This window comes from Cricetulus griseus (genome assembly GCF_003668045.3).
Source record: "Cricetulus griseus strain 17A/GY chromosome 1 unlocalized genomic scaffold, alternate assembly CriGri-PICRH-1.0 chr1_1, whole genome shotgun sequence".
Classification (NCBI taxonomy): Eukaryota; Metazoa; Chordata; class Mammalia; order Rodentia; family Cricetidae; genus Cricetulus; species Cricetulus griseus.
In genome coordinates, this window is record NW_023276807.1 from 135,172,031 (window position 1) to 135,195,268 (window position 23,238).

General features: G+C 38.2%; 1 protein-coding gene across 1 annotated transcript in view; it reads left to right on the plus strand.

The window, feature by feature from the left end:
• The window catches only part of LOC100764131 (glutaredoxin domain-containing cysteine-rich protein 1), a 125,268-nt gene that overhangs the window by 98,009 nt on the left and 4,021 nt on the right, over positions 1-23,238 (plus strand). The window contains exon 3 of the mRNA XM_035453297.1: positions 12,293-12,358. Within this exon, the coding sequence (XP_035309188.1) occupies positions 12,293-12,358 (66 nt within the window). The remainder of the gene's footprint in view (positions 1-12,292; positions 12,359-23,238) is intronic.

The window sequence follows — 23,238 nt, forward strand, 5'->3', positions numbered from 1 at the left end:
ACCTAAATGAACAAAAGCCTAGGCTTGCATGCTAGGCACACCTATATTTCAATTCTAGCCTTGCTACTTGGGAGCTCTGTCAACTTGAATATGTGCTTTTGTAGCTCTTGATTTTTTATGGTGTCTTTATAAACCAGTTTCTCTGATTTTAGTACTTAAGATTTTGAAAAACCATTGCAGGTTGCAATGGAGATTAAATAAATGGTGCTTGGAGAACATCGAGGATTTCTCCTGAGGGTCTGTCGGCTCCTGTGCTGATGAGCAATCTCCTTTTGGCCTTTACCTTAAGAAATCTTCCTGGTACTGTTCAAAACATCCAGACACAGGAAATCCTCAGAAGGATCACATATCCTCATGCTTTAAAGATGATCCCAAACTTCCTTTCTTTGGAGACCTTGAAGGTCAAAGCAGAGAGAAAAGGCAAAGGACTGCCAGGATTTGCTACTGGGGGGGGCTGGGTTTATCCATCCTCTGTGCATTATAACTTCTTCATTTCCATAAAGAATAATCATCTGTCAGATAGAGTTCTTGGAGGAATGGACAGAAACATCATATATATATATATATTATATATTAATAATATAATATTCTTTCTGTAAAGTTTATTATTATTATCATATTTTATTTCTTATCCCTGGAGCTAAAATAAATTGTTAAATTTTGATAGCATCCAGGAGTTTGTGCCAGACTCTGTTCTTTGTGAAGCTTTCTGTTTCTATCTTTTCGACCTCTTTATTTCCACCTATACATAAGTTTTCATCTATAAATGTACACATCTCAGTCCAAGGTAAAGATTGGTAGCTTACAAACAACATAAATGTATTTCTTATAGGTCTGTAGGCTGTAGGATGAGAGATCCAAATCAAGGCACAAACAGATATGGTGTCTGCTAAAGGACCTCCTAAGTCATAGACAGTCTTTTTCTTCCCCAATTTATCATGGTGTACAAGGCAAGGCTACTTTTTTTTTTTTCAGGGACACTGATGCTCTTTATTAAGCCCGTGCCCTCATGCCCTGATCATCTCTTAAAGGTTCTACTTCCTAATATGAGAACGTTGGTATTAGTATTTCAATGGATGATATGTGGGGCAAGCATCTAAGCTACACTTTTCTCTTGTCTTTGTACTAATGTATCTATGTACACGTGTATTTGTCTAATTATCCATTTACATTGCTACATAGCTATTATTATGCATCAGAAGCTTTAGACTGATTGGTCTTTTGAATAAGCCTGCAGTGCTGGGTGGTACTCCCACAGATAAGGATTTCTCCACCCAGGAGTGGTTCTTTGGATATAACTTCCTTTGGAAAAGACCACCTTTATAATTAAAAATGTCTTAACTTTATGATATTAATGTACTTTTAGATCATTGGAAGTTAAAAATAGGAAGTAAAGGATGAGAAGGTTGTTTTGAAGAGAATGACCTAGACATTGCACGCATTACTTCTGCCTGCATTTCAATGTCAAAGACATACTCCAGGAGGTGGGTACACTCAAACACCCCAGGGACTGGGAAACTTAGCCCTTCATTGAACATTATTTCCAATGGCTTTCAGGAGATGTTCTCACCATAAGTAAGGATGGGTCATGGCGGTGCCATGGAGATGGAGAGAAGATCACCACAGCTAATTTAAAAAGTAGGGAGTTAACTGATCCTGGTGGTATATGCTTGCAAATACGTGGATAGGCTAAGGCAGGGGGCTTGTAGTTGTCTTAGAATTTAAAAATGAACAAAAGGTAGATTATGTGTATAGTTCAGTGGCTTGGGCAGATCCCTACTATTGATAAATAAAATCAGGTTTATGCAAAATTTCATAAAATTGTTTTGGATTAGGCTTAGCAGATAGTTCACAAATGCTAATCTTATGAAAACAACAGTAAAGTATTATTGTTACAAAGCATCTATGTGGGGCAGGCAGGATGTTAAGCATTTACCATTCATTGTCTCACTTCTTGCTCAAAACTCTATACACTCGAAATATTTTTTACCAATTTAAATTCAAGCTTTGAGGGATTAAGTCATTTGTCCAAGTTCAAATAGCTAATTATCAGAGGAAACAGGATTCATTGTGTGGCTGAGGCCACAATTTCATCTTCAATGCTAGAGCTTTCCCAATACATCTCACGCGATTCTCCTTTCTCCATTACAGGACCACAGGGAAGTTCTCAGATCAGTATTTCCTCTATTTGAAAATATGGTATAAGTAAACCCTCACAGGAATGGTATCCAAAGAATGAATTCATTTGATTTATTGCTACTCTTACTTGTTGTTTTCTGTTTTCCAGGGACTTTGTGCTCAGACAGAAGAAGGATGTCTGATGAGGCAGGGTAGGGGCTTGAGGTGTTAGTTTAGGCTACTATGCTGTGATGAAACACCATGGCCAAAAACATGGGAAGGAAAAGGTTTATTTCACCCACAATTCCATATAATATTTCATCATCAAATGCATTGACGGTAAGAACTCAAACAGGGCAGGATCCCGGACGCTGAAGCTGATGCTGAGGACATGGGATAGGGCTGCTTACTGGTTTGCTCCTCAAGGATTGCTCAGTCTGCTTTCTTGTAGAAACCAGGACTATCAGCCCAGGGCTGGCTCTACCCACCCACAATTGGCTGGGTTCTTCTAGTTCAATCACTTCTTAATAAAATACCTTACAGGTTTGTCTACAGCCAGGTGTTATAGAGGCATTTTCTTGGTTGAGGCTTTTGCACTCAGATGACTATAGCTTGTGATAAAGTGACATAAAACTAGCCAGCACAACTGTGTATCAATTTGATACACAAACACATCCCTGTCAAGTAGAACCTTTCCTTTCTCATTTATCCCCATGGTGGCATGCTAATATTAATATCACAATATAAAACATAAATAACTTTAAAAGTCCCAAAGTCTTTACAAACTCAAACACATGATGAGTTCGGTCTCTTTAAAAATCCAAAATCTCCTTCAAAAGTTAAAACTCAGTGTGTACTCCTATAAAATCAAAATTAAATCGAATCCTTTCTTACTTCAAGAGGGAAAAATCAGGGCACACTTACAATCAGATTAAAGTAACAGTGTAAAGAGTTCAATGTTCAATATCTGGGATTTATTTGTGATCTGAGCTCCTCCAGAGGTATTGGGCCACTTTTCTGGCTCTGCTGTCTGCAGCACACAGCTTGTCTCCTAGGCTCCTTCTGGCTCTACTCCATACTGTTGCTGTCCTTGGTCATCTCATGTATTGGTATCTCCAAAATGCTGGGATCTCTGCTGGAACTGTATTAATGCTACACTTTCAGCAATAGCTTCTCCTGGGCTATTTTATGGTGCCAAGTCCCAACTGTTTTTCATAACTCCTTCATACTTTCAAAACCAGTGACATCTAGATGAATCTTACATATGACCAAGTTAGGGTACAACCTTGGCCATCTCTGTAACAGCATCTCTGTGCTGACCCTGAGGAAACACTTCCGAGAATATTTCACTTGATGATGTTGGTTCCTTTTTATTCACTGCTGATGGATTAGCTCCTTCTGAACAGCATCAATTGTCTCAGTTAAGCAAGTGTTTTATTTCGTGAGTTTTGTCTCTTGCTAATCACAAGCAGATACATTCGACCTCAGCTAACCAAAACTACAGATTCTCAACCCAAAATTGTGATTGGCCCAGAAAGAGTATTTAAGTGACTGTCAAACTTCCTTCTGGTCAGCTGTTTCTGTGGGTTTCACCAGCCTGGCCTTGAACCCTTTGCTCATTACTCCTTCCTCTCTGCAAGTGGATTCCATTTCCTTCAGTGTTTAGCTGTGGCTGTCTGCTTCTATTTCCATCTGTTGCTGGATGAAGGCTCTAGGATGGCATATAAATTAGTCGTCAATCTCGTTGTCAGGGGATGGCATTTAAGGTAGCCTCTCCACTGTTGCTTAGATGGTTAGTTGGTGTCATTCTTATAGATGTCTGGACATTTCCCTAGTGCCAGATTTCTCTTTAAACCTATACTGCATCCCTCTCTGATGGTATCTCTTATTTTTGTCTCCTCTATTTTTCCCCCTACAGAAACTTCCTGCTCCCTTATGTCCTCCTCACCCCTCCTCTTCTCCCCTTCTCATTCTCCTAGCTCCCTCTCCCCTCCTACCATGCTCCTAATTTGCTCAGGAGATCTTGTCCCTTTTTCCTTTCTTCAGAGGACCATGTATGCCTCTCTTAGAGTCCTCCTTGTTTCCTACCTTCTCTGGCGGTGTGGATTGTAGGCTAGTAATCCTTTACTCTATGTCTAAACTCCAAATATGAGTGAGTACATACCATGTTTGTCTGTGTGTGATTGGGTTACCTCACTCAGGATGGTTTCTTCTAGTGCCATCCATTTGCCTGAGAATTTCAAGATTCCATTGTTTTTTTTTTTTTTTTTCTGGCTGAGTAGTACTCCATTGTTTAAATGTAACACATTTTCTCTATCCATTCTTCAGTTGAGGGGCATCTAGGTTGCTTCCAGGTTCTGGCTATTACAAATAATACTGCTATGAACATAGTTGAACAGATGTCCTTGTTATATGAATGTGCATCTTTTGAGTAAATGCTTAAGAGTTGAATTGCTGGATCTTGTGGTAGACTGATTCCCATTTTCCTGAGGAATCGCCACATTGATTTGCAAAGTGGCTGTATAAGTTGGCACTCCCACTAGCAGTGGAGGGGTATTCCTCTTTCTCCACATCTTCTCCAGCATAAACTGTCATTGGTGTTTTTGATTTTAGCCATTCTGACAGGAGTAAGATGGTATCTCAGAGTTGTTTTGATTTGTATTTCCCTGATGGCTAAGGATGTTGAACACTTTCTTATGTGTCTTTCAGCCATTTTATATTCCTCTATTGAGAATTCTCTATTTAGATCTGTACTCCACTTTTTAATTGAATTATTTGGTGTTTTGGAAACTAGCTTCTTGTGTTCTTTGTAAATTTTGGAGATCAGCCCTCTGTCTGATGTGGTTGGTGAATATCTTTTCCCAGTCTGTGGGCTACCATTTTGTCTTGCTGACTGTGTCCTTTGCCTTATAGAAGCTTCTCAGTTTCAGGAGGTCCCATTTATTAATTGTCCATCTCAGTGTCTGTGCTACTGTTGTTATGTTCAGGAAGCGGTCTCCTGTACCAATTCATTCAAGGGTACTTCTCTGTCTCTTTTTATCCATTCTCCCTCTTTCTATATTCTTCCTCTTTTTCATCTTGCACCCCCTGTGTCCTCTCCTTTCACTCTGCCTTCTTCTTCCCAGTGTCCTTAGTCTGGTTTTCCTTCCTAACCTTATCCCCGTCAACTATTGACCAGTCAACTTCTTTATTAAACCAATCAACATAATTTACAAAGTGTAAAGGAATATTCCATAATCATGAATCACTGAAGGAAGTCAGAATAGGAAACCAGGCAGACAGGAACCTGGAGGGAGAGGTTGGTGCAAAGGGTTGACACAGAAGCCATGGAGGAGTGCTGCTTACTGGCTTGCTCCCCAGGGCTTGCTCAGCCTGCTTTCTTATAGAACCCAGGACCAGCAGTCCAGGAATGGCACCACATCCACCATGTACATCAGTCACTAACTAAGAAAATGCCACCACAGACTTGCCTACAGCTAGATCATATGGAGGCACTTTGTCAGTTGAGGCTCCCTCCTCTCAGATCACTATATCATACGTCAAGTTCATATAAAGCTAGCCAATTGAGATGTTTGAATCAAGTATTTCTTCCATGCCAATATGTGCTTGGATAGCTGGTGGATCGTTCTTAGCTTGTTCTCTTACAAGGTGGACAGCAGCATAGAGCTTCCCAATGAACCCCCTAGCTTGGGATAACAGTTTTCTGATACTGATAGGTGTGTTGTGCATCGCCAAGCCTGCTATTTGCCAAGCCTTGCCTACATTTCTGAACTGTGGGCCCCCACTGAAACTTCCTTAATATTATCTTTTGTGTATGCCATCAGTTTCCTGCTAGGATCTCAGAGGCTAGATAGTGTTTTCATCATGAGTTTAGAAAGAAGTCTCATTAGGCAATCTATGCTTCTTTACTGTTGCAAACCCTTTAAAATGTGATACTCTTTTATTTTTGACCATCAAATGCACCACAGAAGAGTCCTCTGAGGTGGCAGCTGGGTATGGTGTGTTTGTTGTTCAGGGCTTTGATCATTTTACTGTTAGTAACATGAATAATGCAGAAGCCCTTGAATGTGAGCTCTGCCATGCTCTGTCTTCAGTAACCAAACTATGTTCCTCAGTTCTCATCTGGGAAGAGAGCCCATTCAAGTTGGAATTCCTTCCAATGAATGGAATTTTAATTGACATTTTGATCATCTAATTATATTTCTCAATTACTGTCTCAATGTGAGTCTTCCTCAAATATTTTTTCTGTTGCCTGATTAAATATCCATACTGTTCCAGAAAAGCTGTCAACTCAATTTTCAGTTTTCGGCAACATCGTTAGCTAATTATTCTTGGGTTTTTATTTGTTTTTGACTCTTCAGGGAACCCTAACTAAAAGCTAGATAAATATCCAATCATGAGCAACACTTTAGCCATCTCCTGACTGGGCTGGAAAATTTCAGGGCCTGGAAACAAATCCTCAAAATTCATGTCACTGTTCTTATTAAAAATATATTGATTGGTTTATATTTGTGTGTGTGTGTGTGTGTGTGTGTGTGTGTGTGTGTGTGTGTGTGTGTGTGGGTGGGTGGGTGTGCACCATATGCTTGCAGAAGTTTGTGGAAGCCAGAAGAAGGTGTCAGGCCCCTGAAACTGGAGTTAGAGGTGACTGTGATCTACCTCATGGGTTCTGAGAGCCAAGTTCTCTGTAACAGCAATAGGGGTTTTTAACCATCTTCTTAGTCCCATCACTTCTGTTTTGAATAAACCACAAACTGAGGTCTTTCTTTTCAATATCTATCGTGAGGAATAAGCACATATTAAGCTCAACCACTATTTCCCCTTAAAAAGATACATCATGTTCTATTTCAACTTATAGCAGCATTATCTAAGTTAATGGAAAATGCTTTCTGGCCTCTACAAATCTTTCACTATTTGTTTGTGGACTGACCTTAGCAGGCTTGAAATTGTTTCTTAAGGAATTTACTCCTATGGGTGGCACTTGACTGATATTTTTGAATTCCCAATCAAGTATGATGCACAAGTCTAGACTCTCCCATGTTATCCTTACAACTGTGTCGTCATTTTTATATCACTTTTATTAATGGATATATTGCATCTTAGAGCACAGCAGCTAACTGTTGAAGTTGACTTGTAAATAGAGGCATTAGAATTTAAATCTGTACTATCTTAGTGATCTTACCTACTGAATTTAAAAAAATCAGTTTATGTAAAGAAAATATGGGGAAGCAACAAACAAAAATTTGAATCTATTATGAAGAACAATCCTCAGACTTTTGCTAACTCAGTCATCAATATTGTCACTTAAAAAAACTCACTGACTTGATAATATCAAGTGCATTTAACTTGATATTAACTTGAAGACAGGTGGCTTTCAAGGAAGGAGGGGGCAGCTACTCCCATGGTCTATTTTATGTTGTAATTTTGTTATGAAAGTCAGGATTGACCTCCCTGGAAAATTGCACTGTTCAACTGCACTGAAAATAGTGGTTCAACACTAATTACATTAAGCTAAAGACATTGTCTCTGGCAGGCATTTTCTGACACCCAAGGGTCTGTGTTACATAATTGCTCAATAAGTCAATTATTTTAGTTAATTCTGCAGTTAACTGTTCCTGCAGGGACATAGGAAAACCATGTTTTTTTTTTAATTAAAATACCCACAGGAGCCTTTGCTGTGTTTTTGACACTGGTGCAATATTACTACACCTGTTTTGAACAGGTTCCAGGTCTGAGTGTTTGATGCACAACTCCAGAGGTGCCATGGAGCTTGCCACACACTGGAGTAGATCCAGAGTTGAGTCTTAGAGGAGATACTCACTTCATCAGCAGGGACCAGGTGGCTTCTTTCCAAGCAGAGTGGATGTGAGCTCCCATTTCTGGTGGGCATAGCACTCATAGCAACAAACACTAATTGAGCACATCCTTTGGCAAGGATGGAGCTTGGTTCTAGTTGAGCTCTTTTAGTGCCAAATGTGCCATCTGCTCTCCTGATTACATATCAGAAGGTTTACTTACCAGGCAGAATCTCCCAGTCCTAGCCTCCTGGTCCTCTCCAGAGAGTGACCTGGGAGTGGCTCCCCAGTGTTCATCTGTATGTTTTTCTGTTCATCAGACATTCTTTCATGAAGCCACATTAGCATGATCTCTTGCACCTCACAAATACACAATGTGATATTTCCCTTGTTTGCTTACCTCTGTTGAGATGGTATTGATTATAAGAAATACCTGCTGTATCTACTGCACAATTTTGAAAGTAAATAATTCAGTAAATATTCATGAGCTGTTGAGGGTACATAGATCGTTGTACACCTAAGGATGTGGTCACAGCTTGCTGTGCAATGAGGTAACTGTGGTCTGAGGATGACTGGTTTTCCTGAGAAATGAACTCAAGGGTGCTTTATTGAGATTTACAATTTTAGTGGGGTTCGCATAATGTATTGATGTTTTTCTAGTCTTGAGTGATTAGAAGGACAAAAGAAAGCACGGACTGTGGATGGGGCCTGCGTGTCAAATTCAACGAAGGCTGGAAGGGAGATATTCAGAACTTACAGTAGGAAGGAACAGCTCTGGAGGAACTGGTCAACCAGCAATGCTGCCCTTTGTGGGCCATGCTGAGAGTGTGGGTTTTATGTTAGTCACGAGAAGACCATTTAACGAGCAGTGTGGAGCATGCAACAAAATGGAGACAAATACATGGCAGGGAGTCAATTAAGTAAGAAATAACACAGTCCTCTTTAAAGCTAGCAGGAGGCTAAAAGTTTTACTGGTTGGTTTCAAGAGCAATTTCTCTAATAGCATTTATCGAAAGCAAAATTTTTATGGCCAGTAAAAAGCAAGGATATTACTTGTTATATGAGCCATTTCTCCTTTATCTGAGTTGGTGTCTGGACTCCTGTGCTAAGACAGACTTTGCTTCTTTTGAGGATCTAATTGAGAATCAAGTGTAAGCCTTAACCATAGCTGCCATTTAGGGACCTCTTTTCTTCTTCTTTGCTACATTTTCTTTTTCTTGGAATCTTATTCAATATTTGTTTATTATTCTGTGGTATAGGAGTTACTTAAGTTGAGTTCTTCATAAGATGAAGTGGTATAAATAAGTAAATATGAACAAAACCCAAACAACATAGGCATTTATGTGTTACCTAATAAATATGTATGTATATATACATTAAAATTTGTGAGACAGATCCTATTCTGGCATATACAGTGCAGTCTAAATAACTAAATAAAACAGTGCTGAAATGGACAAAACTTAAGTAGTTCTCTTCAATTTCTTGGCAAAATCATTGTGGCTGTGGGGTCCTTGTCATGCAAAGTGCCATTTACTCACTTGAACTTCCTTGGAATTCAGTGAACAGCATGTCCTAACCCCCCATAGTTCCCAGACTCAGGTTTAGATACTGTTTTCTCAGTGATAAGCAAGCCTTCATGGCAGAGGGGAACAACAGCTCCTCTTTCTCTCTCTCCCCTTCCCTCTGTGCAAACTCTTTTTCAAAATTTAGTTCCTTTTCTTTTAAAGTTTGTGACAAGTATGGTTACTTTGCAGCATTGACTATGTAACTATAATCTACCTTATATATTACTACTATCCTATTATCATTCTTTTCAGGACTAAATTAATTTTAAGGAAGAATGACTCCAAATCAATGAAAATAAGGGCAAATACTGATAAAAATAATCCTGGAAGTTTTGGTAAACTGGACCACATAACTGTATGGTTAATTTCTGGTACCTTCTGATTAAATGGTGGTGTTGTAGATGAAAAGTGTCAAATTCTGATACTTTTAGCCAAATACCCAACCAGAACAAAAGGTTATCAAGAGTGTCAATGTTTAAGGTGATAGATATACTCTCTGTTGTGGACACATAGGTATCTTTGGTAAGCCAATTAATAACTTGGATTAATTTGACTGAAAAAAGGGAGTGAATGAGACTTTTGGAATACTCAAATGCATGAAGAGTGGAACAATGAGCATCCTCTGTGATAAGTGCTCTGAACCTCAGCATGGAAGGAAATCTTCATTCTGGCTGCTGCTCTTCAGATCAGACAGAGGGATCCTAGAATGCTCTTGTCCACCCCCACTCCAAGTAAAAGGGTCAAAAACAGGGCCCAGTAAGGAGCCGGAGGTTTTGGTTACCATTTTGGTTCAGTTCATGATACAGACACTAGAAACTGACTTCCTGGTACAGCTCTGAGCACTGGTTGAGGGGGAATGGTGGAGACTTTTGGTTGCAACAGGTGATGGAGGGCAGCAAGTATTCAGCTGTCTGCTTCCTGTAACTGGGAAACCTTTTCGAAATCTTGAGCACTTGGTACACTACCTGTCCACTAGACATCCAATTATCTTGCCAATTGGTATTATGCATTTTTTGCACAGATCTTGATAGGAGCAAAGCTTAGCCATTTTCTATGAGATAGAATCTGTGCTCCGGAAATTATTTGGCTGATGAAAAGAAAATTCCATGTATTTAAGGGCAATGAAGTAGATGCTTTCTCAGCTGATATTGTATTCTACACAACTGATGGAGTCAAAATGCATTGCTCAGAAAAGAGCTGGGAAGCCTAGTGGCCATAGCTTCTATGGGGCATTCATTTTGTTTGCTGTCATTGCTGCACATTTCCTTTCAATTGAGAAAAATGAGGTGTATATTTTCTTTGCTGCCTTAGTTCTCATGCTAAATTCCCCAGAGGATTTTCCCATTTTAGCCTGGTTAGCTCAGGAAAAGAAATGGAAAGCTACAAAACTAAAATATTACTGGTTCTAAGTTTCTACCTTTAATGTTTTGGCGATGGGCTTCCGTCACCCGTGTTATGTTGACTGTCACATCTGTCTCTTTGCCTGGTGAAACTATCAACAAATAAATGGCTATAATCTGCCTTCTAGGTTCTGTGCATTTTCTGTCTCCCTGTGCATTCGTCTGTAGTGGGTTTTAATATATTGACTTGACATTTCTGATGTTGCTAGGTGTTAGAAGGTAGACTAAAGTAAAATGAAACAAGGGCTAGAGGTTCCTAGGCAACATTGGGAAATAGCTTGTACCTCCTTAAAAAAGTCACACTTTCTTGTCACCTGAACAAGTGATCAAATGACCAAATGCCATCAACCCCAGAAAGCATTCTGCAGTCTTAGTGAGCAGATCTTTAGCCCATGATGGGATTTCTCAACACATCATTCTTTTAGCATTAATATCTCATTGTGCAAGTGGATAGTTCTTTTATATGTATTCACAGAAAATATACTTTGAGTCCCATGGAAACTAAGATCTTATTATTTCTTTAAATGAGTATTTGCTGTGCTTACCACAAATAGGGATATAAAAATATGTTTTGCGCTTCTGCCCCAACTTGTTCTTTAAGCAAAAGTGGGTTGCACTCTTACTCTAAGCAGTGCAGGGACAATGTGAGTGAGGTAGATGTGGACTCAGCCGTTCATTAGTAATAATTGCCCAAACTGTCCTCCTTCTGTCCCTGTCCTCTGAGAAGCTGAGTAGAGGGGTGCTAAGAAGAATATAGAAAGGATGGACAACTGGGTTAGTTCAAAGAACCATGTTGACTGTGTAGGAAAGTGCCTACCTGACTCCTATTCTCATAGTAACATCAGCTCTGGAGCAATTCCCCTCCCTATGTTCCAACTGCTTTTCTTCTTTCTCTCTAGGAGACCTTGAGATTATATTTTAATTTCACTAGGAGCAAATACCTGCTAATAGCATAGTCTACTGTATCAAAGGAGATGATGTATGCTGTCTGACAATAGTGCTGGGTCAATGATGATGATTTTCTTAGTTGTTACTGGTACATGCATGACTGTAAGGAGGGCCCTGTCCAGGATGACTAAGAGGCCAGGCTGGGGATTTGCTCAAAGCTCCCTTCACCAGGTGAAAGACCTGGCTCCATGGGTGTGCTGTATGCATCCCTGTCTGGACCTGATGTGACAGCTAGTACTTCCCAGAGCTTGTTCCTTTTGGCAGCCTTCTTAGTGCCTAAGTTGACCCTTGACACAGGATTGGGTATGTGACAAAAACCTGCTGGTCTGTGGCTCTAAGTTTACTCATAGCTGAGTCGGGAGGTTGTGTTCATTATTTTGTGAGTTAGCCTTTCCTGGCTATGACTTCGACTTTTCAAATACTAACACGATGGATTTTCTTTTTTCCCTACCCCTCTTGTTAATAGGGTGCTGAGAAAATTTTGTCAATGAACGAGTCAGGAGAACTGCAAGACCTCTTAACCAAAATTGAGGTAATTGTGCTTTTAACAACTTATTTTTAGTAATCAAAATGTTAAGCACATGCTGATGGTAATTGGTTTCCTAGTTAAATTTTTATCCCATGTTCATACAAATATGTAATGGTATATGTGTGACAGTTTTAATTGGGTACCACCTGTCATTGCATTTGCTCCAACTAGGGTGATTTGGATATCTGCTTCTAACAACCTCATCCTATTAACTGAACTTTTTGGTTGGTTTTATCTGAGACTAATTCTCTATAAAAGAGGTGTTGAGGAAGTGTTAAACTAGACAATTGTCTTAAAGCATACTTATTCCCACAGACTTCTCATCATTTAAGAAGGTAAAGGGAAAGATATTTCTATGAGACACACAGTTTAATTTTTGTTCCTACCCTTTACAATTATAGCACAAGAGACACAATTACTTGAATATATAGTGCATTAAATTAATATGTAACTGGAAAACCCTTATCATTTCTCTGGTAAATGATTGTGTCATCTGGTTTCTTCCTGCACATAGGGAGACCATATGCTTTATCATTCAGATGGAAATGCTTTTAAGAGTGAAAATTGTACATTTATAATTATCCAGAGTTTTCCCAGGTGAAGAAGTCAGGCCAGCATATACATGATTTTACTGACCCTTCTTGTTCTAATCTTATTTTTGATTCTCATCCATACTTTTCTACATCAGTCAAAACTAAGAGCTTTGTGGCCTCTTTGATCTCTTAGAACCATTCACTAATGCAAGTTGTGTCTACCTAGAATATTACTGTTCCAGTTCCTCATTTCATTTCACTACCTGGAAAGCTCATAGTTCTTATCTGTAGAACTAGTTTTAAAATGACTCTAGTCTTTTCTGCCTTCTTATCTCTTTGGCTTTTCATATTGTATGTTTGTCAAAGGATTCCTTTTATCACTTTCTTTTGGGTATTTGATTTACATCCCAAATGAGCTCCACAGACCTTGATTTTAACAGCCATTTTTATTGATATTTAGTCTTTCTCAGAAGAAAAACAAGTTGTACTCATTCATTTGACAAATGTTTTGAGTAGCTATGATTTCTAAGAATTTTCCTTTGGGAGATAGCAGTGCCTGCTCTAAGATTTACTTGCATAGCGCAGTAATTCAGAAAAGTTCTGAGCTAGTTTCTGCCATAATATTAACAGTTGCATTGCATTTCAACACAGTAGTCTGATAAAGTGCTTCTGAACATGGGGTGTCACAGGGATGTAGAAAGAAAATATGCCATGATCTACATTTCCTACATTTCCTTAGCATACACAATTTGTGATTTCTAAAATTTTATGGCTTGAAAATTTGAAAATTTTATCGGCAGTCCAGCTCTATCGCTAGCCATGTGACTTTGGACATGTACCTTCCCTCCTTGGAAGGCAGTGAATAAGAGTGCACTTACCTGTCTAAAATTTCACTCAGCCAAAAATATTTGCAAGGGTATATTTCTTTTTTCTTTTTTCATCTTTAGAGAGCTCTCAGTTCCACATTGTAAAACTAGACTCTCTTGTTTGTTTATCATCTTCTTGGATATATATATATATATTATATATATATATATATTACAAACAAGATTGAATTACATGACTATCCTAGTTCCCTTCTCCCTCTCTTCCTCCTCTACCACCCCCCAACTAAAATCCTACCTATCATATGTCCTTTTTTCTAATCTACACCTGACTCAAAATTTCTGCTTTCTCATGACGTCTGCATCCTTCCTTTTCTTCCCTTCTCACTCTCATAGCTTCCTCCCCCCTCTTCCCATGTTCTCAGTTTGCTCAGGGGATGGTGACCCTTTCCCCTTCTTCAGGGGAAAACGTTTGTCTCTTTTAGGGTCTTCCTTGTTTACTAGTTTCTCTGGCAGTGTGGATTGTAGGATGGTAATCCCTTACTCTATGTCTAAAATCCACATATGAGTGAGTACATAGCATGTTTGTCTTTTTGTGATTGGGTTACCTCACTCAGAATGGTTTCTTTGAGTTCCATCCATTTTCCTGCAAATTTCAAGATTCCATTGTTTTTTTTTTTATTTTTTTTTTTTTTTTTTTTTTTTTCTGCTGAGTAGTACTCCATTGTGTAAATGTACCACATTTTCTCCATCCATTCTTCGGTTGAGGGGCATCCAGTTTCTGGCTATTACAAATAGTGCTGCTATGAACATCGTTGAACAGATCTCCTTATTGGATGAATGTGCTTCTTTTGGGTATATGCCTAGGAGTGGAATTGCTGGATCTTGTGGTGGACTGATTCCCATTTTCTTCAGGATTTGCCATACTGATTTACAAAGTGGCTGTATAAGTTGGCACTCCCACTAGCAATGGAGGAGTGTTTCTCTTTCTCCACATCCTCTCCAGCATAAAGTGTCATTGGTGTTTTTGATTTTAGCCATTCTGACAGGAGTAAGATGGTATCTCAGAGTTGTTTTGATTTGCATTTCCCTGATGGCTAAGGATGTTGACACTTTCTTATGTGTCTTTCAGCCATTTTAGATTCCTCTATTGAGAATTGTCTATTTAGTTCTGTACCCCATTTTTTAATTGGATTGTTTGGTGTTTTGGAGACTAGCTTCTTGAGTTATTTTTATATTTTGGAGATCAGCGCTCTGTCAGATGTGGGGTTGGTAAATATCTTTTTCCAGTCTGTGGGCTGTCGTTTGGTCTTGCTGGCTGTGTCCTTTGCTTTACAGAAGCTTCTCAGTTTCAGGAGGTCCCATTTATTAATTGTTGATCTCAGTGTCTGTGCTACTGGTGTTATGTTCAGGAAGCGGTCTCATGTACCAATTAATTCAAAGGTATTTCCTGCTTTATCTTCTAATAGGTTCCATGTGTCTGGGTTTATGTTGAGGTCTTTGATCCATTTTGACTTAAGTTTTGTGCAGGGCAAAACTGGATGCTACATGTTAGCATCCAGTTGTGCCAGCACCATTTGTTGAAGATGTTCTCTTTGTTCCAGCTTATATATTTGGATTGTTTGTCAAAAATCAGGTGTTCATAGGTGTGTGGGGTAATATCAGGGTTTTCAATTCTATTCCATTGGTCTACCTGTCTATTTTGTGCCAATACCAAGCTGTTGTCAGGACTATAGCTCTGTAATAGAGCTTGAAGTCAGGGATGGTGATGCCTCCAGAAGTTCCTCTATTGCACAGGGTTGTTTTGGCTATCCTGGGTCTTTTGTTTCTCCATATAAAGTTGAGAATTGTTCTTTCAAGGTCAATGAAGAATTGTGTTGGGATTTTGATGGGGATTTCATTGAATCTGTAGATTGCTTCTGGCAAGATTGCCATTTTTACTATGTTGATCCTACCTATCCAAGAGAATGGGAGATCTTTCCATTTTCTGGTATCTTCTTTAATTTCTTTCTTTAGAGACTCAAAATTCTTATGGTATAGGTCTTTCACATTTTTGGTTAGTGTTACCCCAAGGTATTTTATGTTGTTAGTGGCAATTGTAAAGGGTGATGTTTCTCTGATTTCTTTCTCCACCAATGTGTCATCGGTGTATAGTAGGGCTACAGATTTCTTTGAGTTAATCTTGTATCCTGCCACTTTGCTGAAGGTGTTTATCAGCTGTAGGAGTTCCCTGGTAGTTTGTCGGGTCACTAATGTAGACTATCATATCGTCTGCAAATAGTGAGAGTTTGACTTCTTCCTTTCTGATTTGTATTCCCTTGATCTCCTTTTGTTGTCTTATTGCTCTAGCTAGGACTTCAAGGACAATATTGGAGAGGTATGGAGAGAGTGGACAGCATTATCTTGTCCCTGATTTTAGAGGAATTGGATTAAGTTTCTCTCCATTTAATTTGATGTTGGCTGTCAGCTTGCTGTATATTGCTTTCATTATGTTTAGATATGTTCCTGTTATTCCTGTTCTCTCCAAGATCTTTATCATGAAGGGGTGTTGGATTTTGTCAAAGGCATTTTCGGCATCTAGTGAGATGATCATGTGATTTTTTCCCTCAGTCTGTTTATATGGTGGATTACATTGATGGATTTTCATATGTTGAACCATCCTTGCACTGCATGGGTAGATTTCTTATGTTCTTTTCCTATAGAACACTTAAATACCATAAAACCATTAATTTAGGTTAATATGTATCTTTTATTTATCACACTTGCATAGTGTATATTATTTATTTGTTGTACAATTTTCTGAGCACATTTTAAAGTTATGCAAATGATGTTACAGAATACACCTGATTTAATTTTATATTTTTATGTGAATATTTAAGGCATTTAGTTTAACAGGTGTAATCCTCTCCAAGATAGCCCTTTCTAGAAGCTCTTGCTTCCATGATGGAAACACTTTCTGTCTGAACTGTCCAAGATAGTAGTCACTGGTTGCTGGTGGCTATTGAACATATAACATGAGGCTGTGTGAGTGAGGAACTGATTTTTTTCTTTTGAGATGAGAGTTTCAGGTAGCTCAGGCTGGCTACATACCTGAGGATGACCTTGAACTCCTGATTCTCTTGCTTATATCTCCCAAGGGAATGGAGTTTTAAATTTTACTGAATTTTTAATTTAAATTCAAATATAAAGAGCCTTACATAGATAGCATTATATTGGTTGGTTTTATGTCAACTTGACCCAAACTAGGGTCAACAAAGGGGAAGGAGTCTCATTTGAGCAAATGCCTGCATAAGATCTAGCTGTAAGGAGTTTTTTTTATTTAGTGAACAATGAGGGAGGGCCCAGGCCATTGTGGGTGGTGCCATCCCTGGCTTGGTGGTCTTGTGCTCTATAAAAAAGCAGGCTGAGCAAACCATGTGAAGCAAGCCAGGAAGCAGCACCCCTCCATAACCTCTGTATCAGATCCTGTCTCCAAGTTCCTGCCTTGCTTGAGTTCCTGTTCTAACTTCCTTTGATGATGAACAGTGGTGTGGAAGTGTAAACGGAATAAACTGTCTCCTCCCAAACTTTTGGTGCTGATGTTTCTTCACTGTAATAGAAACCATAAGACAATCATTTTAATTCTATACTTGAGTAGTGTCTTTTAGAGTCTTATAGGATGAATGAGCCTCCATATTTTTCTTTGTGCAGATGTATAACTACCCTAAACATTTATCCCTTTGTATCCATGATTCTTTTAGTTTGCCACATAACAACTACATGCTAGATTAACATAAATGTTCTTTCTCTTTAAGCTTCAGGGCTTTGGAAAATAATTTTTCTCTTTTTAACGTTTATCTTAATTTTACAATGGGAACAATTAAGGTGCAAATATCAAGATTATTCCTGATTTTGATAGGGATGTTGTGCTATTGGCTTCTACTGTTACAGCAATTGTAAGGTGCTACAATTTGGTTAGACTTCTTGTTCAAAGGTCAAAACTGGTAGAGAACTGTGTCATCCAGGAAATCCTACCCATGAGGGAACTAGGGTTTAATGAAATTCAACCCCGATAAAGAGGCAGGCCCTAGAGAAGCATTAGATGATCATTCAAAGTGGATGAGGATGCAATATTCAAATATGAACATCCAGTACTCTGGCTAGCTTTGGCAGGAGTTAAATATTCACAGGGCTAGAAACATTTAAATCTTAATTACGTAGCAAATAATTTTTTTGTGTCATGTAAATGTAAAAAAAAAACAATTGGTGTTTTATATATACTGAGTGATTGGAATAGGTTGTATTATTATTTCCGTAATACCATTAAGGTAATAGGCTCAGAAAGAGACTAAATCACGTGCTCAAGATGTTATAGAAAATGTTTAGTTTCTGAGTCTGGTCAGTCTGACTCTAACGTCCATGACATTAATCATGGAGCTCTCAATTCTTATGATCTAAACATGAAAAGACACAAAACTGGTAGATAAATTTATATAGTGTATTAGTTTCAGGGAATAAGCTGTTCTAATAGCATGGTCTGTTTCTCTTGGAACATCCTTAAAGATAGACAACTGGCTTTTCTATAGTAAGGCATTAGACAGGTTAAGCAGTTCTGATTTGTATTATTGGACACTACATGTCAGTCATACATAGCATAGTCCAAGTCCAGGGCTTAGTGGTTATCCCAAATGAAGGTGAGGAATAAGGCTTAGCAGTTGTATGGGGTCAAGAGAAGAAAATCAGAAGATAATTTGTATGTTCTGCTTTAAGAATGCTACCATTTATACTGATCAAGTGAACACTTTTCTGGCAAGCTGAGTGGCTGGAAATTAATGGAGATTTCCTACATCCCTACACATGAGCAACTGACTAAGTAGACCAGATTTACATGACACAAAAGCCATGTCTTGCCTCACATTGATTGTTGAAATAGCTATTTTTAAAAATGAGAATAGAAGTAGTTTCATAGTTTCACCACTGTGCCATAAGCATCAAAATTAACAGATGAATTAAAGACATATTTCCTTTCCCTTTCCAGAGACAAGCTCTTAGACAAAAGGCTAATATTGATGCATTTAATAAAATAACCCAGCATAATAGAATGTGGTTGAGTCATGTGACTGTGACCTATTTATCTGGAGACAGCATTTGGTGCCTATGACTTAAGGTAGTGATTTATTAATAGAACAATGGCTTAAAATGTCTAACCTCAATGTATGCCAGTCAACTTTCTATTTGCCCGGTGTGGGTTAGTTCACTGAATCCTGTCAATAACTGAGTAATCAAAGAAAGATCTCATTTTACAATTCAAAGACTCTTCAGAGAGGATTTTAGGGTGGCCTTGTTATACCAGTGGCTCTGTCAATACAAGAATGTGGGTTTCAGTATTGATATGTTAATTTTCTCTTGTTGTGACGTCCAGATAAATTATGAAGTCAGAAAAGACTCTTGGTTCTAGTGGATTTAATATTTGATTTTTTTCATCAAAAGTAATTTTGTAGGCTCTATTTTAGGTCTATATGTAAAATAAATTCTAATTCTGTTGCATTACAATTTTGAGTTCTATGTACTGACATCCAGATGTTGAGGGTGAGTGAGTGACAAGAGGAGAAAATGAGACTAGGTGGTTGACTAGAGCTCACAGTTTATTTCAGCTTTGTTGTTCTTTGTCATCATAAATACATTCTTTGGGAAAACCAATATGCTATTTTAAAATTTCATCATTCACAAGTGTCCCAGAACACAGTGGGAGGTGGCTTCAGATAAAATCAGCCTGGTGTTTTTTATATATGTTACTGAAATGCTGAAGCCCATTTTTTTTAAAAAACTACCGAATAATTTATATCACTTGATAAACAGCTCTTTTCCAAACATCCCTCCTGTTGCCTGACAGCATCTGCCATGTTAGTCTGCCAAAGAAACTTGATTCCCACTTATATTTCAATCTCATGTAAATGCTGAATGGCTACTAGTTTACTTCCAAGGAAATATATGTGTTTATATAAAAATTATTTGTGATATATCTGAAGTTCAAATTTAACTGAATATTCTTTCTTTAATTTTCAATATGTGGCAATAATGTTCTACTTGGAAGCCAAAACTATTTACAATCCTGCAGTAATGAATGGAGTCCCAGACTCCTGACCCTCTTGCTTTCTATTCTAAGCTGTAGGCTGGCTTAACACCTAGTTTTGTCTAGTTAATGCAATTCTTATATAAATGATGCTGTCTGTCTGTCTGTCTGTCTGTCTGTCTGTCTCTGTGTCTGCCTGGCTAAATCTATCTATCTATCTATCTATCTATCTATCTATCTATCTATCTATCTACCTACCTATCTATCTATTTATCTATCTTCACCCAAACTTGCCTCAAACTCACTATGCAGCAACAATAACCTTAAACTTTGTATCTTCTTCCCTTTACTTCTGAAGTTCTGGGTTTACAAGTGTTTACTAATAAGATGAGATTGATAATTTTGAATGTATCCTTCTTACACAATTAAAGTGATGTCAAACATGTATTGACATGATCATTTTTTTGAAATTCAATGATGTCATTACTTGTTAATTCCCTTATATTTAGCTTTTTTTTTTCCATTCACTTATTTAGCTCATAAATAAAGTCATGCACAATTATGATACACAATACAGTATGTTCACAATGGCATGGGTAAATTAAACCAATTAACATGTTATATCACACATATTCATCATTTTTGTTTTGAGAACACTTAAAGTATACTATCTCACAACTTTTAAAATATAGCATATTGTTATCAACCATATTTATCATGCTCTCAGTAGACCTCAGGACTTCACAGAGTCAATGTCTCTTGTCCAACTGCAGTTTTATATCCTTAAACCAATCATTTCCCCATTGTTAAAAGACCCACATTGAAGCCTAGTAGCCACAATTCTGCTCTCTGTTCCCATAGGTTCATCATTTCTAGGTTACACATAAAATTGAAATTGTGTGACATTTGTATTCCAGTGTGTCACTTTTTTTTTGGCAAGCATATAACTTTACTACTTACTAAAGATGAAATCAAATTTGCATAAACAGGTGAGCACTCACTGAAACACCTTGGATTCATCACATATTTGAGTTTCAATTAGCATATATATATATATATTATATATATATATATATAAAAAGAGCAATAATGGCAATATGTTATGCATCAATAGCAGCAACAGGTTTTCCAGGTTCTGCAGTCATTTGAACAAAATTGTAGAGACATCCAGGACACCCCATTTAAAAAAACAAAAAACAAAAAACAAACGACGACAACAACAACAACAACAACAAAAGTAAAAACAAAATCCCAGAAAACAGCACAGTTCTGTTAGTCTTGTGGTACTTGGCACCATTTTTTTTAATTAGCTTCTCAGTCATCATCTGGGAGGAAACCATTCTGAGCAACATCATTAAAAACAGCTCTGATAAAGCATGGTCACTACTATATATCACAAAGCAGGTCCACATATGAGTGAGTACATATCATGTTTGTCTTTTTGTGATTGGGTTACCTTGCTCAGAATGGTTTCTTCGAGTTCCATCCATTTTCCTGCAAATTTCAAGATTCCATTGTTTTTCTCTGCTGAGTAGTACTCCATTGTGTAAATGTATCACAATTTCTCTATCCATTCTTCGGCTGAGGGGCATCTAGGCTGCTTCTAGTTTCTGGCTATTACAAATAATGCTGCTATGAACATCATTGAACATATATCCTTGTTATATGAATGTGCTTCTTTTGGGTATATGCCTAGGAGTGGAATTCCTGGATCTTGTGGTAGACTCATTCCCATTTTCTTGAGGAGTCCCATACTGATTTCCACAGTGGCTGTACAAGTTGGCACTCCCACCAGCAGTGGAGGAGTGTTCCTCTTTCTCCACATCCTCTCCAGCATAAACTGTCATTGGTGTTTTTATTTTAGCCATTCTGACAGGAGTAAGATGGTATCTCAGAGTTGTTTTGATTTGCATTTCCCTGATGGCTAAGGATGTTGAACACTTTCTTATGTGTCTTTCAGCCATTTTAGATTCCTCTATTGAGAATTGTCTATTTAGTTCTGTACCCCACTTTTTAATTGGGTTGTTTGGTGTTTGGGGACTAGCTTCTTGAGTTCTTTGTATATTTTGGAGATCAGCCCTCTGTCAGATGTGGGGTTGGTGAATATCTTTTCCCAGTCTGTGGGCTGCCATTTTGTCTTGCTGACTGTCTCCTTTGCCTTACAGAAGCTTCTCAGTTTCAGGAGGTCCAATTTATCAATTGTTGACCTCAGTGTCTGTGCTACTGTTGGATGTTCAGGAAGCAGTCTCCTGTACCAATTAATTCGGGTATCTTCCACTTTGTCTTCTAATAGGTTCAGTGTAGCTGGATTCATGTTGAGATCTTTGATCCATTTTGACTTAAGTTTTGTGCACTGCTATAGGTTTGGGTCTAACTGCAGTCTTCTACATGTCTGCAACCAGTTATGCCAGCACCATTTGTTGAAGATGTTCTCTTTGTTCCATCAAATAAATTTGGATTGTTTGTCAAAGATCAGGTGTTCATAGGTGTGTGGGGTAATATCAGGGTTTTCAATTCTATTCCATTGGTCTACCTGTCTATTTTGTGCCAATACCAAGCTGTTGTCAGGACTATAGCTCTGTAATAGAGCTTGAAGTCAGGGATGGTGATGCCTCCAGAAGTTCCTCTATTGCACAGGGTTGTTTTGGCTATCCTGGGTCTTTTGTTTCTCCATATAAAGTTGAGAATTGTTCTTTCAAGGTCAATGAAGAATTGTGTTGGGATTTTGATGGGGATTTCATTGAATCTGTAGATTGCTTCTGGCAAGATTGCCATTTTTACTATGTTGATCCTACCTATCCAAGAGAATGGGAGATCTTTCCATTTTCTGGTATCTTCTTTAATTTCTTTCTTTAGAGACTCAAAATTCTTATGGTATAGGTCTTTCACATTTTTGGTTAGTGTTACCCCAAGGTATTTTATGTTGTTAGTGGCAATTGTAAAGGGTGATGTTTCTCTGATTTCTTTCTCCACCAATGTGTCATCGGTGTATAGTAGGGCTACAGATTTCTTTGAGTTAATCTTGTATCCTTTGCCACTTTGCTGAAGGTGTTTATCAGCTGTAGGAGTTCCCTGGTAGTTTGTCGGGTCACTAATGTAGACTATCATATCGTCTGCAAATAGTGAGAGTTTGACTTCTTCCTTTCTGATTTGTATTCCCTTGATCTCCTTTTGTTGTCTTATTGCTCTAGCTAGGACTTCAAGGACAATATTGGAGAGGTATGGAGAGAGTGGACAGCCTTGTCTTGTCCCCGATTTTAGAGGAATTCTCATTCTTCATGTGAGCACTTAGAGCTATGAACTTTCCTCTTAGTATTGCTTTCAAAGTGTCCCATAAGTTTGGATATGTTGTGTCAAAACTTTCATTGAATTCTAGGAAGTCTTTAATTTCTTTCTTTATTTCTTCCTTGACCCAGAAATGTTGCAAATGCATGTTGTTCAATTTTCATGAGTTGGTAGGTTTTTCGCACTTTG